General features: G+C 54.1%; 1 protein-coding gene across 1 annotated transcript in view; it reads right to left on the bottom strand.

Moving 5' to 3' along the window:
• Window positions 1-18,228, bottom strand: part of svep1 (sushi, von Willebrand factor type A, EGF and pentraxin domain containing 1) — a 164,898-nt gene that overhangs the window by 131,914 nt on the left and 14,756 nt on the right. The window contains 1 exon segment of the mRNA XM_056300497.1: window positions 13,061-13,237. Coding sequence (XP_056156472.1) covers window positions 13,061-13,237 — 177 coding nt within the window.

Below are 18,228 nucleotides of genomic sequence, written 5' to 3'. Positions count from 1 at the left end.
ATCCAATCTAATATGATTTACTCTAATCTGATCCTATCTAATCTGATTTAGTCTAATCTAATCTCATTTAATCTAATTTGATTTAATATAATATAATCCAATCTAATCTGGTGTAATCATCATCATAAGAGCATAAAAAAGGTCGTGCGCCGGTAGAAGGAGGGCACAGTCGATACCGATCGTAATGGTATTTGAGTGAGTACGGGCACAAAATAGCAACGGCCAACAACAACAGTAGTATTGGAGGGCTCCCGTTAGCCGCGAAGTGCCGCCAGAGACCATTTAAGGATCAAGGCTGACACGAACACGCTCCATCGCCGCTCCGTTTCTCATTGTTTTCCCCGTGTTTTACTTCAAATGTCCTGCGGCTCCTCCAATTCTGTTTTCACGGAGGACCGGATTAGCAAATGAAAGGCGTTAGCGTCATTAATATCGGCGCAGCCTGCCAACAGGCTGGTTTTATTGCCACCGCCGTGCGTCAAGGCCTCGACAACGAGCCGAGGCCGGTTCCCTTCAAAGAGCCAGAGCCCCCCCCCTCCCCCCCCCCCCCTTTAAATCACTCTTTACAGACAGCTTCTAGCACCGAGCTTTACGTGTAATCTGTCCAAGCTCGTTTCGTTCTCGCTTGGCCTCGCCTGCTCGATTCTTCTGGAACCGCGTGCTGGACTTAAAATCTGGCGTTTTCATTACTCGTCTTGTTTGGTTTTATTTATTGTCGTCTTATGGATTGTAAATCTCTTAGCAACTAAGTACTGTATAAATAATGTTTATTATCAAGTTCATTATTAATAGCGGTATTTCCTCCCTCCCTCCCTCCCTCCCTCTCTCTCTCTCTCAGGCCAACATGGGCCTACACCAGAACTGGAGGCTCCCTCCCTCCGTCGACCATGAACCCACCCCCCTCCCCCGCGGCCCCTCCTCCGCCTCCGCTCCCCCAAAAGAAAAACACCAACCTACATTTCAGCCCAACCCCCTTTAATTAACGTATGGACGTGTCCGCGGGGTTGCTGTCGACCCCAAAGCCCCCCCCCTCCGGCCCCTCTTGTCCTCACGACATCCCAGGCATTTACGCTCCGTTGCCAGGAACCGGACCAGAACTGGGCCCGAATTCAGGTTGAGCAACAGCCTCGTTTCTTTCTTTTTCCTGAATTTTCCACACAGAGGAACACAGACGGAGACGGAGAGACGTCTGCAGACACACAGACGAGCAGTCTTCTCTGGTGGGTGGTGCTGCTGTCCGGGTTTGGAGTTCATACAGCCCGCTGCCTTCTCGACACATCGTTTGGAGTCGGGCTTAATCTAGAATGTTGGGGGGAGGGGGGAGGGGTTGTGGAGAACAAGTGGAAAGTTTGTTCGGCGGGAGATCGTCCCGCCGGTCTCCACCGCCGGCTTCGCTTGTCTCGGGCGGTTTTGGAGACAGACGTCGACGTCTTCGGCCCAGGGGGGGGGGGAGGGGGGGAGAGAAACGACGCGCCGCACCACTAAGCAGACGTAGCGAGGACGCACCGACGGCGTCCACGTGAGGACTGGTTCAGAGCACGCCGTCACTCCCCCGTGTCCACTTGATGTGACGAGAGAGAGAAATAACCGTAAACACTCCCAAGTCTTCTCGCCCCCCCCCCCGCTTTTACATCCGCTTACATTTATACCCTCACGTCACCCTGAACTGGATTAAACTGGTATGGATGGATGGATGGACGGACGGACGGATGGACGGATGGATGGATGGACGGATGGATGGACGGATGGATGGATGGACGGATGGATGGACGGATGGATGGATGGATGGACGGATGGATGGACGGACGGACGGACGGATGGATGGACGGACGGATGGACGGATGGATGGACGGACGGACGGACGGACGGACGGATGGATGGACGGACGGATGGATGGACGGACGGATGGATGGACGGATGGACGGATGGATGGACGGATGGATGGACGGATGGATGGACGGATGGATGGATGGACGGATGGACGGACGGACGGACGGACGGATGGATCGATGGATGGATGGATGGAAGGACGGACGGATGGATGGACGGATGGATGGACGGATGGACGGACGGATGGACGGACGGATGGATGGACGGATGGACGGATGGATGGACGGACGGATGGACGGATGGATGGACGGATGGATGGACGGATGGACGGATGGATGGACGGATGGACGGACGGATGGACGGACGGACGGATGGACGGATGGATGGACGGATGGATGGACGGATGGACGGACGGATGGACGGACGGACGGATGGACGGACGGACGGATGGATGGACGGACGGATGGATGGACGGACGGATGGATGGACGGATGGACGGACGGACAGACGGACGGATGGATCGATGGATGGATGGAAGGACGGACGGATGGATGGACGGACGGACGGACGGATGGATGGATGGACGGATGGATGGACGGATGGCATTTACTCACAGTGGAGCAAAAAATTAACACAATAGGCGTCCGGGTGGCGTGGCGGTCTATTCCGTTGCCTACCAACACGGGGATCGCCGGTTCGAATCCCGTGTTACCTCCGGCTTGGTCGGGCGTCCCTACAGACACAATTGGCCGTGTCTGCGGGTGGGAAGCCGGATGTGGGTATGTGTCCTGGTCACTGCACTAGCGCCTCCTCTGGGGGGAACTGGGGGGAAAAGCCTGATCCTCCCACGCGCTACTGCCCCCCTGGTGAGACTCCTCACTGTCAGGTGAAAAGAAGCGGCTGGCGACTCCACATGTATGGGAGGAGGAGGCACGTGGTAGTCTGCAGCCCTCCCCGGAGCGGCAGAGGGGGGTGGACTGGGAGGGCTCGGAAGAGTGGGGTAATTGGCCGGATACAACTGGGGAGCAAAAGAGGGAAAATCCACACAAAAAAATTAACACAATAAGGGCCCTCCCATACATCACAGTGAAAGGGCGAGAGAACGAGCGAGAGAGAGAGAGAGAGAGAGAGAGAGAGAGAGAGAGAGAGATGAATACAGAGACGTAAATCCAGAGACAGATCCAGAAAGAGAGAAGGTGACTTAAAGCCCTTCGAAGCCGACACAGCCGTGTCAGTACACCCCCCCCTCCCCTCCCCTCCCCCGTTTGAAAGATGGCCGACTCGGCCCTGCGTCTGGTAAATAAGTGAAATGTATGGCCGGGGCCTGTGATGGAGGGGTTTTCTCGGGGGGGGGGGGGGCTGGTTACCGCTTCGCACGTCTCCCGACGCGGAAACCAGGACCCCGATCCACAAATCAGGCGCCGAGACGGGATTTACGACGGGCTGACGTGCAAGACGTCCGTCGGCGACGTGAGCGGCCTGTTTCCACAGCCGTCAGGGGAGGCTCACCTGGACAAGTGTGTGTGTCTGTGTGTGTCTGTGTGTGTGTGTGTGTGTCTGAAAGTGAGAGAGCCGGGCGGACACGTGGCACGGGTGGACGCCGCACTCCCCCCTGCCTCGTCACGGCGGGGGGAGTGCGGCGTCCGTGGCGAGGCGGTCTGCAGACCGTCCCCCTCCCCCCCCTCCCACGTCCGGGGTTCAGCTGGAGGCTGCTCTCGGGGTTTTCTGGTCTGCAGCCATACCTCCTTCGCGCTGGAGACCGCCACGCTGGGGGTTGGAAGACGGCAGTGAAAAACAAAGGAACGGTCGATTGCAACACTCCCCCCCCCCCCTCCTGCGCCTCCCCCCCCCCCCCCCGCCGATCCTTCCCGGTCATCATTCCACAGCGCTCCACCGAATCCATCTTCCCTGGCAGAGACCGCTCTCGTTTTGTTTTTCCTGTTCATTCCTCGGAGCGATTTATGTCCACCTCGGGGCGTCCCCTCCTGGAAACCTCCCGGCCGTTCACACCGAGCGCAAATATTTGTGGTGGACACCCCGAAGGAAGGAAGTGAATGACCTCCCTACACCCACCCCCCCACACCCCCACCCCCCAATACAAGGACACGGCACATCCACAGACGGACGGACGTGCAGGAGTCGTGGGGGGTCGGCGTCGTGTCGGGGCTCGGCGCCGCCACGCGACCCCTTCGGGGATCCGGCGGTTCTTAAAAAAACAAACCAAAAAAAAACAAATATGGAGCCGTCCCCTCGGTATTAACGCCGTCTCCGCCTCTACAGGAAGTGAGGCGCTCGTGTGCCACCGGACCGGAAAGAAGCTGCCTGCCCGTGCTCCTGTATCCCCGATCCTAATTACAGAACACAATGAAGATCACCACGGAAACGGGACCCCCACCGACACGGATGTGATCTGGATGTGCTGAAATGTGGGTGGTGGTCTCGGTAATCTGGCGATAGCTTGAACGTTGTCCTTCCCTGGTCTTAAAGGCTGCAGGACGGTCGAGTGAGACAGTTTCCTGAACTTGCGCCGCTGTTTTAGTGCCACGAGCAATGGACGTCCCGACCTGCTGGGTCATCACGTCCACGTAGTCCTGCAGACTACCACGTGCCTCCTCCGATACACCTGGAGTCGCCAGCCGCTTCTTTTCACCTGACGGTGAGGAGTTTCGCCAGGGGGACGTAGCGCTTGGGAGGATCACGCCAGTCCCACTAGTCCCCCCCCCCCAAAAGGCGCCCCGGCCGACCAGAGGAGGCGCCAGTGCAGCGACCAGGACACATACCCACATCCGGCTCCCCCACCCGCGGAAAGGGCCAGTTGTGTCTGTAGGGACGCCCGACTAAGCCGGAGGTAACACGGGGGGTTCGAACCGGCGATCCCCGTGTTGGTAGACAGCGGAGTGGACTCCTACACTACCCGGTGCATTGTAAAGGAACGGCTCGTGCTATGTGAATAGCGGTTGGTTGACTGAACGGTTGACTAAGAGAGCATGAATGTGATTGTGTCAGCGGTGGAAAAGGGGGAAGCGCTGTAATGAAAACGGATGGCTGCCGTTAGCGCGCGGGCCAAGATAAAAATAGGTACGCGTGCGCGTCACGGGATGATAGATGGGCCCACTTAAAGCTCCTCTGACAGCACGGACCGTCTTCCGCAGCGATGATCCATCACCGTTCAATGGCCTCTGGGTGCATCTCCATCCCCTCAAACCTCTCTTCTGCTCCCCAGTCTGACCGTCAACTGGGATGCAGTTAGCAGAGCCGATGATTTCTGAAGGACTGACGTCTAAATTCTCCCCGCGGGACAGGCCGCCACACGGACTAAAGCCTCCTCCGGTGTAGGATAACCACCGCTATCTGTGAGGACGGAGCAGTGGAACTCGCAAAGGGTCCCGACTACCGCGGAGGCTCCGGGTCCAGCGCACCGCGCACATATCGAACCCAGACGGAGCGGATGAGAGCACCGAGGATGGCAGACTGATGACAACACACACACACACACACACACCGGTTAAGGCCGAGTCATGAGCGGTACACAGCACTAAGTGAGGTCATTCTCCGGACCATGACCCAGATTCCCTAGCTTTCTCGCACTCGTTCGCTTCCACTTTTCTGCATGTCTGTCTTCCTGCCTGTCTGGGAGAGCGAACCGGGGTCTCGGAAGAGCCTATGAAGACACGAGCTTTAACTTTCCCCATGCCTCGTCACACCAGAACCAACCACAACTGAGGTGGACTCCGGTCCCTCTGCAAAAGAGCTCGGCTGGACGGGAACGGCGGTTGCCAGCTAGCAGTGATGGGACGGTAAGTAAAAAGGTGTCTCATGGAGTTTTCCTTGGACACAGTTCCGTTTATATTCGAGGTTCCTCGCCCGAACACCTAACAAACATCCACCCATCCATCCATTATCCGAACCGCTTACCCTGCTCTCGGAGTCGCGGGGATGCCGGAGCCGATCCCCGCAGTCAGTGGGCGGCGGGCGGGGAGACACCCTGGACACGCCATCACAGGGCCGACTTCACACCCAGGGACAAGTTTAGAACGGCCGACTCAGCTGACCTAGATGTCACAGAGGACGACCCGGGACGGCCTCCACGGGCGGACTACCCCGGGGCTCGAACCCAGCACCTTCTTGCTGTGAGGCGACCGCGCTAACCACTGCGCCACCGTGCCCGCCCTAACAAACCCGCTGGATGTACTCCCTACCGCTCCTGCAGATGCACCAGCCGTCTGAGGAAGGCCTCTGCAGAAGCCCTTTTTTGGGGGGATATTTTGAAAGTTGCATCGTTTACACTGGCTCGCGATCTTCTCTTTTTGCTTTTATTGGTGCATATGGTGCATTCAACCATGCAACTGACGCACGCAATTCAACCAACTGAGGAACTGCGTGGAAAAAAAAGAAGCAGCACAAAATGTCCTCCCCCCGCCGCAGCGTTTGCCACTTACGAAGAGCCCCGCCAGCATTAATGAAGAATATCTTTCTTTGTCTTTTTGATTCATAGCCGGGGGGGGGGGGTTTCTTCTTCTTCTTCTGCTATGTTCACTGATGGAGAGGATGCTAAAAAAAACAACCCACCGCTTCTCTTGCAGGGATGCGTTTTTAAAGCGCCGCCTCCCACATCTGTCAACGCCGCAGATCACCTGTGCACTCGCGCGCCGCTGGAAGCGCGGAGATTTACGCTCGGATCAAATGTCGCGCGCGACTCCCAGCTAATAAGCAAAGACGCAAACGAGAACGAGGCTTTCGGACGGTCCAGAAGCGACGGGATTTAGTATGGCTCGCTCCCGGGCCAGGGAACGCGCTCGCCAACACCGCCGCCAACCCCTAAATCATCGGGACGAGGGGGCCACTTCCCCAGCCGAGAAGCCACCTTGCGGCCTTTTTGCATAATTGAAAAGCGCCAAAGCTCACAGACTCGCTGGATTTGTGGATTTGTTGTCGAGACAACAAATCCACTGGAGGCCGTATGCCGACTCGTAATGCTTATGTAAACCAGAGCAGTCGGCGCTCCGCCAATAGCGGTACAGTGTCAGGCCGCCTCTGTCTGGCATCGCTAAAGCACACAGCGTACTCATAATTCACCCAACACCTCCGCTGCAGCCAAGACCGACGAGGCTAAACAGCAACAAAATTCACCGGTATCCAAGACACTGCTGGAGGAGCGCTGTATTTTTCTGACCCCCACCCACCCCACCCACCCCCCTCACCCCACACACACACACACACCCCTCCCCAAACCCAAAAGAACAGGAGTCTCTCTTGGTTAGTCACACAGTTCACAGGCAAATCTAGTCATCTGTGCGCCTGTGAGCACTTCAAACGCAGCATTTGTGGGTTATTAAAGATGAAACCCTCCAGTAAACGCGGTATTCCATACGAGAAGAAGAAGAAGAAAAGCGGCGAGATGAACAAACAAGCGAGATAATGAGACCCGGCCGGCGACGCGCTCCGTCCGTGACTGCTCCGCCGTGACTCATCACGCCGTTCGCCCCACGCGCACGGGGCGCCACGGGAACGGATCCACGCCGCGGCACTACAGCGTCGGCCAGCGTACTTTAAGAGGGCTGGAGGGGGAGAGAAAGTGAGGAGAGGGGGGGGGGGGGGGACTGATGGAGCAGCCCCGCGCTGCTGCGGTTGGAGCGTCTCGCTGCGTCCTTCCTCCCTCGGAGCCACTTCTGCTGTCTGCAGTCTGCCGCTAATTAAAGCATCCACACGGATTAATAGACGGAGAGGGCCTCCTGTCTCGACAACATCTGACCGGCATTAAGGAGGCGTGCCGCTTAGCACCGTGACCCCCACGCCCTCGCCTTTCCTGAACTCTCTCCCTCCCTTTCTCCCTCCCTTTCTCCCTCTCTTTGTCCCTCTCCCCGCTCTTTCACACTAACGCGGACGATAATGATCTGAACCGTCGCTCCAGCGTCTCCGTCAAATGTACTTTTTGTCCCCCCCCGCCCCCGCCCCCCGTTAACTCGTCCTAATTGAAAGCAGGCCGGCAAGGAGCCGGTTACCCCGAGGGCGCAGATTGACGACCTGGATTATCACCCATTCCCATCCATTAACAGGACGGATTCATGTCAGCGCCAACGCCGAGTGCACCGCTCGGCGTTGGCTTTCAGCTTAGATCGTCATCATGGGCGAGTTATCAAGAAATGACTTCAGAGTTCAATGTAGCCGTCAGTCAAGCACACACACACACACACGCACACACACACACACACACACACGACTAATACAGGCCAGCACACATACTCGCGAGTCAAACAGATGCCATTGTTCCCTTACCTCAGAGCTCTGGATCACTTTGTCTCTCTGAACCCTGAATGATGATCCCAGTGAGCCAACATGGTGCACTTTAAACTAATCACAAGTGAAAACGGGGGGGAAGAGCTGACAGCGAAGCACACAACTCGCAAATCCGATCGATCCCCGCGACAATCAATACGTTCGCATCAACGTCCGAGCGCCTTTGAGCAAGACAACGCCGAACCCCCGTACCTGCGTGAATAAGAAAAACATGCTTAAAATGAGGCGCGGTCTCTCATTTCTTACAGTTTTACATAATTTCTTTCTTTTTTGGGGGGGTATTTTCAGCCCCTTTTCTCCCCAGTTGTGTCCGGCCGATTACCCCCTCTGCCGATCCGGGGAGGTCTGCAGACTACCACGTTCCTCCTCCGATACACGTGGGAGTCACCAGCCGCTTCTTTTCACCTGACAGTGAGGCGTTTCACCAGGGGGACGTAGCGCGTGGTAGGATCACGCTATTACCCCGCCCCCCCCGAACAGACGCCCCGACCGACCAGAGGAGGCGCTAGTGCAGCGACCAGGACACACGCCCTGACTGGTGTCAGTCTTTCCTCCTGCCAGACGAGGCCTGACTGGTGTCAGTCTTTCCTCCTGCCAGACGAGGACTGACTGGTGTCAGTCTTTCCTCCTGCCAGACGAAGACCGACTGGTGTCAGTCTTTCCTCCTGCCAGACGAGGACTGACTGGTGTCAGTCTTTCCTCCTGCCAGACGAGGCCTGACCGGTGTCAGTCTTTCCTCCTGCCAGACGAGGCCTGACTGGTGTTGTTCATCCTCTACATAACGTGATGACGGTTAAAGTGAAGCGTTAACAACTAGCTTAATAGTTAACTGAGTTAGCCTGCTGGCAAGAGAATATTAACTTGGGCAACAGTTCAGGGCTACTTTAGGTAAATGGCTAAAATGGCTGCAAAGGCAAGTCTCCGAAGGTGGGTTGTGCTTGTCGTTAGCTAGCAAGCTAGCAGTCCTCATCTGTATTTCTTTGCTTAGTTTATAGATTTATATATATTATAGCGAATTCGAGGGGGCAACCACAGAAACCGCCGCAGCCGGGATGCGAACCCGCATCTCTCGCACCGCGGGCGACATCGCTAACCGCTCGACTAAAGGGTCCGACCCGTTAGCCAAGAGCTAACGTGTCTACTTCTCCATGCACGTTACACTACCCCGCCCCCTCCTTCGGGAAGCGTGTCCGCGCGCATCCCACTTCTGAAAAATTGAGGGTCCGACCCGTTAGCCAAGGGCTACCGAGCCTATTCATCCGTCATCGTTACAATATATATTTCTGAATGGAGTTAGTCAGAATGTGTAAATACTTAAAACAACTTTAGCTCGGTAGCTAGCGGGGGAAAATTAGCATGATAAAAACAATTTTTAGCTAACCTTAGCAAATGTAAAATTGTCCCTAGGTGTGTGTGTGTGTGTGTGTGTGTTGGCCCTGAGATGGCCTGGCGGCCTGTCCAGGGTGTCTCCCCGCCTGCCGCCCGGTGACTGCCGGGATAGGCTCCAGCATCCCCCCGTGACCCTGAGCGCAGGATAAGGCGGTTTGGATGGTGGACGGATGGTTTTGATTTCAATCAACACTCTCCGGCAACACCACATTAACGCACCGCTATTGAAACGGACCGCTGGCTGAACATTTGATAGCAAAACCTGAGGTTTTCCTCGGCGTACACGCTTAGATTCACTCGATATTACCCGGGGGGGGGGGGGATCTGAGGCTTCATCTCCTCTCGTCTCCTCGACGGGCGGTACGAGCCGGCCGGTGCCCGGACGGCTCGAAGCAGGCCCAGGGATCCCTCAGGTCTCGGGAAGTGGTGTTTGACTTGCGGGTATTAGTGTTGCACGGGGATCTATTCTCCTCAGCAGAAATGTAGAAATGTATCAGCAGAAATGTAATTGCTTCAACATGGCTGATTTACAATCTCATTACCTCGAGAGAAAAAACACAAAACAGTTTCGGATTCTGAACAAGCTCAGAACGAAAAAATAAAAACCAGGCAAGTGTGTGTGTGGTGTGTGTGTGTGTGTGTGTGCGTGAGTTGGACAGAGAGAGAGAGAGAGAGAGAGAGAGAGAGAGAGAGAGAGAGAGAGAGAGAGAGAGAGAGAGAGAGAGAGAGAGAGAGAGAGAGAGCGCTCTACCACAGTTTTTCATAGACAGCCATATTCAGTGTGACGATTTAGGACATGTCTGCAAATTCAGGACAAATAAAACAAGCTATAACTCAGGGTAAGTGGCAGTGTCCCTTAAGTAATCACATCTCATGTTTGTGTTAAGCACCGGCCAAGCAGCGAGAGCCGAAGAAAAACAAGTTTTAATTTTCAATGAGACGGGAGCGTACTCAAGTGTAAGTGGAAGGCAGAGTTATGAGGAGAGGAGGAGGAGGCGGTGGCGGGGGCCAGAAAGTCAGAGGTGAGGACGGGCCGTCTGGACTCGAAACACACACACAGACACACGAAAAACACAGAAAAACCACATCGCTTTCCCGGCCCTCCCCGCCGCCGACAGGGTCACATCCTTCCAGCACGCCCCGGTCTTGACGACAGGGGTCTGTTCGACACATCGCCTCTCATTCATCGTAAAGTGGACGGGATGCTTATGTGACCGTCATCCACCGCGAGTTACCCGGTGACCCGGGGGCCGGAGTGGGGAGGATGACGACGAGGTGTTGGGAAACGGAGGGAGCGGGTTGACAAACTGGAAAACTGGAGAAACACCACACGCTCGTAACATCAATCGGGCTATTTCTGTTCGGTTTGAGAGTCCGGTTTGAACGAAAGGTTGCGGTCACGGTGGTAGCTCGGGGAACTGAAAACGACATAGACAAACGGGATTGAACTCGCGGTAATTTATGGCAAGCGCCTTCAAATGGTGCATGAAATATTATTAGGCTTGCTAATGTGCAGACTTAGGAAGGACTTACTGAACACTGGGCCTGGCGAAACGGCCCTGGGACGTCTGCTCGGCCACGCCTCGCTCATGACGCCGTATCCACTTCCGCCCACAACATGCAACGTGGGCTCGCCAATCATCTGCGTTTCCGGGACTCGTTCCGTAGCCTCTGATTGGCTAGTACTCGTTGAGAGAGAGCGTTCGCCTGGAATCCGGGAAGACCCGCCCCCTACTCTATCTCTGATTGGCTAACCCTATCCCTGACCCCATCCTAACCCTAACCTTAACCAACCTAATCAACGGAGGCGACGAGTACTAGCCAATCAGAGGCAGAGTTCCTGGAAAACGGGTACGAAAAAAAATCAAGCGCTTCCTGCCTCTGATTGGCTAGTACTCGTTGAGAGAGCGTTCGCCTGGATTCCGGGAAGACCCGCCCCTACTCTATCTCTGATTGGCTAACCCTATCCCTGACCCCATCCTAACCCTAACCTTAACCAACCTAATCAACGGAGCTAACGAGTACTAGCCAATCAGAGGCAGAGTTCCCGGAAAACGGGTACGGAAAAAAAAAAATCAAGCGCTTCCTGCCTCTGATTGGCTAGTACTCGTTGAGAGAGCGTTCGCCTGGATTCCGGGAAGACCCGCCCCTACTCTATCTCTGATTGGCTAACCCTATCCCTGACCCCATCCTAACCCTAACCTTAACCAACCTAATCAACGGAGCTAACGAGTACTAGCCAATCAGAGGCAGAGTTCCCGGAAAACGGGTACGGAAAAAAAAAAATCAAGCGCTTCCTGCCTCTGATTGGCTAGTACTCGTTGAGAGAGCGTTCGCCTGGATTCCGGGAAGACCCGCCCCTACTCTATCTCTGATTGGCTAACCCCTATCCCTGACCCCACCCTAACCTTAACCAACCTAATCAACGGAGGCAACGAGTACTAGCCAATCAGAGGCAGCGTTCCCGGAAAACGTATACGGAAAAAAATCAAGCGCTTCCTGCCTCTGATTGGCTAGTACTCGTTGAGAGAGCGTTCGCCTGGATTCCGGGAAGACCCGCTCCTACTCTATCTCTGATTGGCTAACCCCTATCCCTGACCCCACCCTAACCCTAACCTTAACCAACCTAATCAACGGAGGCGACGAGTACTAGCCAATCAGAGGCAGAGTTCCCGGAAAACGGGTACGAAAAAAAAAATCAAGCGCTTCCGACGCCGAGTTTCCGGAAATGGCCGCCGCGTCTGGTTTTTCGCCCCCTCTTAAAACTTCAGAATATGAAGCTCATTCACCTCATGAAACACGGAGGCCGGGTCCGTCTCGTTTCGGGAGTGTCCGTTTACACCGCCGGTCAGACAAAGACGCTCGGCCAACCGTGAAGTCATGAATATTTGCGTTGGCGCTGTGAGCACGCGGTTTCCTTTCTTCTTCTCTGTTCATGGACGCTCGCCATGTTGTCCTTTGCAAATCGTTTCCGGGTCAGACGCCGGCATTGGGAATCCCACATTTTTGATGCATGCGCACAACCGGTTCTCAGAGAGGACCGCAGATTAAAGTGAATTAAAACAAAAAAAAAAACGCAGTTAATTGAATGATTGATGAAAAACATAGCCCTGATAATCTCATTATGCTTATGTGGACTCGGACCTTAACGTGGTTCAGAGTTCGATTAAGTGGTTTACACGGCAGTTGCATTAATCAAATCATTTCCTTGATCCGATTACAGGGGGATTTTTTCACTTTGCATATAAACAGGCGCTGTAAGGGTGCAAGGCTGGGTGGGTTTCCCCCGGGTGCTCCGGTTTCCTCCCACAGTCCAAAGACATGTAGGTCGGGTGAATCGGCCACACTAAATTGTCCCTACGTGTGTGTGTGTGTGTTGACCCTGTGATGGCCTGGCGACCTGTCCAGGGTGTCTCCCCGCCTGCCGCCCAATGGCTGCCGGGATAGGCTCCAGCATCCCGCGACCCTAAGGCGGATAAGCGGTTCGGGTAATGGATGGACGGACGTAAGGGTGCGTTTGAAATGTCACATTCGTCCTCCCTACCTGTGCACTCGTGCTGCAGTCCCTTGCCGTAGTGTCCCTTCTCACAGATGCAGTCATACTGGCCGGTGTGTGTCCCGCACTTACAGCTGGCCATCAGGTCACAGCAGTCCCGGCCCGCCTCGCACAGGGAGGAGCAGCGAGACAGGTCCTCCTGGATGTAGCTGCCCGTCGGGAGGTCTGGGGGTAGAAAACAAACGCTCAGGACCACACGCGTCTCTGTGTCGATTGTACACACATGGCAGCCAACTAAAGTGAGACATAGCGGTTCACGCTGCTTCCCCCACTGAACGTCATGTGACTACAAAATGGCCGCCGTGTGAATATGGCCGATGAGGTGGGGTTGCACCAACTGGCAGGAAGTGTACAACAGATGGAAAACAACAATCTGAATGCTGGTGAAGTTCGTCTAACTTGCAAGCACTGCTGTACGTATCTCACTACGGATATTAGATGTTGTGACTGAGCTGAAACAGAGACATTAGCAGAAGTCCACAGAGTAAAGAGGAAGACACAGAAGACCCTCGGTTCTCGGGGTATTTGATCCAGCAGGGTTTGACAGCGACTCCATCTCCTGACATCAAGGTCGGTGTTTGCGAAGGGGACGTAGTTCAGACGTTTAAAGCAATATTATATTTATTTTTTTTGTTTTACCTTGAAATAACAGCTTCACAATCATTCTGATGGTACACCGACTTGTAATTGTGGGGGGGGGGGGGGGGTTGCCTCTTCCATTCCCACTGTTCTTGCACTATATAACTTGGGTTGAGCGGGTACGATCCCCCGTGAATGATGTTTTTTTTTCCTAGGATGGTGAAAGCGTGACCCGCCATACTCCGCCTCTGATTGGCTTACCCTGATATTCTTACCCTAACCCCAGCCAATCTCACTCCTCACGCGACCGACCAACCAAGGCAACGAGTACTAGCCAATCAGAGGCAGAGTAGGGTGGGTCGTGCTTTCTCCATCCTAGGAAAAAAAAAAAAGATATCGCTCGCGGGAGAGCGAGAGCAGGCGCTCGGGGCGCAGAGCGGGAATGATTACAGGGTTGCCCAACGGTCCCGTATTAGCCGGAACGTCCCGTATCTGCTGGGCTAAACAGGTTTGTCCCACACAGGACCCCCCTTGTCCCGCATATTGACCGCTACTCCACTCTGCAACCACCAGAGGGCACTCTTACAGATCCTAGATCTGACACAACCGCAGCAGATCCCAGATCACGTGGTGGACCCGCCCCGGATGAGACCATCCGTCATCCAATCACAGGCGCCCTCGCGCGCGTCGGTTAATACGTACCGCATAAATGCGCCATTTTAAAAAAAAGTAATGTCCGGCGTTGTTCGGGCGGGTTGGCATGTGCAAACAAACCTGCTAATATGGACAAGGACACCGCAGAATCCACCAGCGAGAAGCGGGTGACAGCTTTCCGACACGTAAGTAAAGCCAACTTGAGCCCGCCTTTTTCTCTCTCCAGTTGTATCCGGCCAACTACCCCACTCTTCCAAGCCGTCCCAGTCACGGCTCCACCCCCTCTGCCGATCCGAGGAGGGCTGCAGACTACCACGTGCCTCCTCCGATACACGTGGTGTCGCCAGCCGCTTCTTTTCACCTGACAGTGAGGAGTTTCGCCGGGGGGACGTACCGCGTGGGAGGATCACGCTATTCCCCTCCAGTCCCCCCCCCCCCGAACAGGAGCCCCGGCCAACCAGAGGAGGCGCTAGTGCAGCGACCAGAACACATACCCACATCCGGCTTCCCACCCCGCAGACACGGCCAATTGTGTCTGTGGGGACGCCCTACCAAGCTGGAGGTGACAAGGGACCTCTTGCATTTTGAATTTTGAATATATATTTTTTTTTATTTTGCTGACAAAGTCCAAATTGTGATTTCTTTGATCGCTTAGTTTGAGGTTGATTCACATAAGCTTACATTATGATACAGTTTCAGTAAAGCTATAGACAAAATGGAATATACTCAATTGAATAAGGTGAATATAGACACTGAATGGATATACAATATACACTGTGTAGTCACACGGCACCATGCCCACACCGCCGTGACACCGTCCCTTATTTAGTGGTGAGGAAGCTGGCAACCCTACGAACAAGAGGCACCATTCTCCCTATTACAAGTCAGTGTATCGTCAAAACGACTGTGAAGCTGTTATTTTAAGGTAAAAAAAAAAAAGAAAAGTTGCCTAATGTTGCTTTAATTTGCAGGCAGGTGGAATTAGGAGACAGCGAGGAACACGTGTATCTAATCAAACCCTCTGCCTGTGTGGTTGTGTGTGTGTGTGTTTGTGTGTGTGTGTTGGGTAGAGAAGGGGGAGGCCGGGGAATTGGGGAGTGCTTCTGAGAGTCTGTCTCTGTAAAGGGAACGTTGGTGATTCTGGTGGATGTTCGCTGACCGACGGACGGGCTCCGGGAACCGCGCTTACCCCTGTAACACGGGCTACTGTCTCTGGTGTGTACTTCATCCCATGTGTCTGAACCCTGTCCCGGTGTTTCGAGGCGGTCGCTGGCGGAGAACGAGGGCAGACTTGCGAAGAAAGAGGCAGAGACAGACCGGAGGCTGAGCTGATAGGCGTCTGCCTCGGCTTTCATTCCTGCAGCCTTATCCATCCAGTCTGACTGAAACACCCTGATTTACTACCGAACCTACTGTCTGGGACCCGAGGCCTTGTGTGTGTGTGTGTGCGTGTGTGTGTGTCTCTACTTGTGTCTGTGCACACGCACATGGCAATCTACATGCATGAGTTATGTTTGCTATCCACCGCATATTGGCTTACAAGAAAATTGCATGCCTCGTGCACTCACTAATTCACGAAACAGGCCGAGTGATGTTTTAAATGTGCGACCGCGGCTCCGTTCTCGCTGATTTGTGGGAAGTCCCACTCACTCAGTGTGGGAAAGCAGACTCGCTATCTCTCACGTCTGTGTGGAAGTGAGGCGAAGTGGCTGCTCTGGCAAGACTTGAGAGGGGAGAACATGTGAAGCGCACATTGTCAGATTCCATCTAAAATATGATCTGTGTGACTCTTTAGCTGAACGCAGGACTCAAACGGGGTCAGAACCTCGATTTAAGAAATGAGGCAGCAGGGGAAAACTGGTGAGGGTGGGAATACCGCGGTTTCGGAGGGACGAGGGAGTGGTCAGAAGGAGATTTACTGCAGTTCGCCATCACACCGGCTCAGACAACGAGATGTTATGTGTAACGTTAAAAAGCTACCATCGTGAACGACTGGTTTTAAATACTGACACCCCGTGATGATACCGGCAACAGAACCGGTGTTGGCGTCACCGGTTTTGTTGACAAAACCTGGCTGAACCTGAGTTTTACCCTGCTGGTGTTGCACCGTCTGACGGTGGAGGTCGTCTACCGGCTTGTTCTGTCACGTCTGCTTGTTAGACAACAACTTCCCTTCCTCTTTAAACCCGACCCGTGTGTGCACCGTGTCATTTTAACTCGGAAACTCCAACCCAACAATAATCATTAAAATCAGCAACTATAAAAACCGTCCGTGTTTCGGATGCTTGTGGATTAGCTACTGTTCGAAACTCACCAGCGACAGGAAGTCTACCAGGGATGTTTGTTGGCTTGTGAATCTTCTGGACCGTGTCCTTAAGATAAGTGGGAACCTGGCTCGGGATGTTGCTGATAAGACATCATGCGAGATTATTTATTACGGCTGGGTCAAAACAACTCCAAAGAGCTCAAAAGATGCACAAACCAGTCCGGTCTCACGGACAAAACGGTCATATAGTACAACTAATACGCAGTTCCCATGATTGCCAACGTACTGACGAGGACACAGTGAAGGACATCCGCTCAAACCTACTTTTAACCCCGTTTTACACTCAAAGCAGATTATAATGCTTAATTACAAGCCTCCCGAACCCTTACCCTGACCTAGACCACATCAAACCCAAACCTAAAATTAACCAGCTGTAAACTCATACCTAAACATAACCATTTTATATCACATTACACTACAGTCATTTAGCCAACACTTTTATCCAAAGCGACTCACAATAAGAGCATCATTTAACGTAGGAAATCGGGAGAACTACTAGTCATCGGAGGTCATAAGTGCATCCTCTCTCTAAACAAGCATCTAAGAGCAAAACCAGTGCTAAAGTAAAAGCGCAAGAAAGAGATTTTTGTTTTTTAAATGAGTGAATACAGTAAGTGCTAAGAGCAAGTAACAGGGCAGTAGTTCTTGAGGAGGTGAGTTTTCAACCTGCGCTGAAAGATGGCCAGCGACTCCGCTGTCCTGACATCAGTGGGGGGTTCAGTCCACCACTGTGGGGCCAGGACAGAAAAGAGCCGTGACCGGGTCGATCGGCAGCACAGGCTTCTGAGCGACGGGGCAACCAGGCGTCCCGAGGCGGCAGAGCGAAGTGGTCGGGCGGGGGTGTAGGGCTTGACCATGGCCTGGAGATAGGAAGGAGCTGTTCCTTTCACTGCCCTGTAGGCTAGCACCAGAGTCTTAAACCGGATGCGAGCAGCTACTGGGAGCGGTCATGAGAAGGGGAGTTGTGTGGGAGAACTTAGGGCGGTTGAACAGCAGAGGAGTTGCAGCTTTCTGAAGAAGCTCCAGAGGTCTAATGGCCGACGCTGGGGCGCCGGCGAGGAGGGAGTTGCCGTAGTCCAGCCGGGAGATGACCAGAGCCTGGATGAGCACCTATGCCGTGTCGTCGGTGAGGAATCGAACCATTTCTTTCTTATACCTAAACGTAACCAGCTCTGATCCAATAGCACTAAAGCGGATGATCACAGCAGGTTTCCTCATCTGCTGAAATGCCTGGTATGCAAGTGGACGTGATCAGCCAAAACATTAAAACCACCTCCCTAATATTGTGTAGGTCCCCCTCATGCCACCAAAACAGCTCTGACCTGTCAAGGCATGGACTCCACAAGACCTCTGAAGATGTCCTCTGGTATGTAGCACCAAGACATTACCACCAGATCCTTTAAGTCCTGTAAGTTGTGAGGTGGGGCCTCCGTGGATCGGACTTCTTTCCAGCACATCCCACAGATGCTAGATCGCTCCCCACACGCATCAATGAGCCTTGGCGCCCATGACTTGCCGGTTCACCAGTTGTCCTTCTTTGGACCATTTTGGTAGGTACTGACCACCGCATACCGGGAACACCCCACAAGACCTGCCG

Source organism: Lampris incognitus, chromosome 20 (genome assembly GCF_029633865.1).
Source record: "Lampris incognitus isolate fLamInc1 chromosome 20, fLamInc1.hap2, whole genome shotgun sequence".
Lineage (NCBI taxonomy): Eukaryota > Metazoa > Chordata > Actinopteri > Lampriformes > Lampridae > Lampris > Lampris incognitus.
The sequence above is the reverse complement of the archived record's forward strand: the minus strand, read 5'-3'. Positions and strand labels throughout refer to the sequence as shown.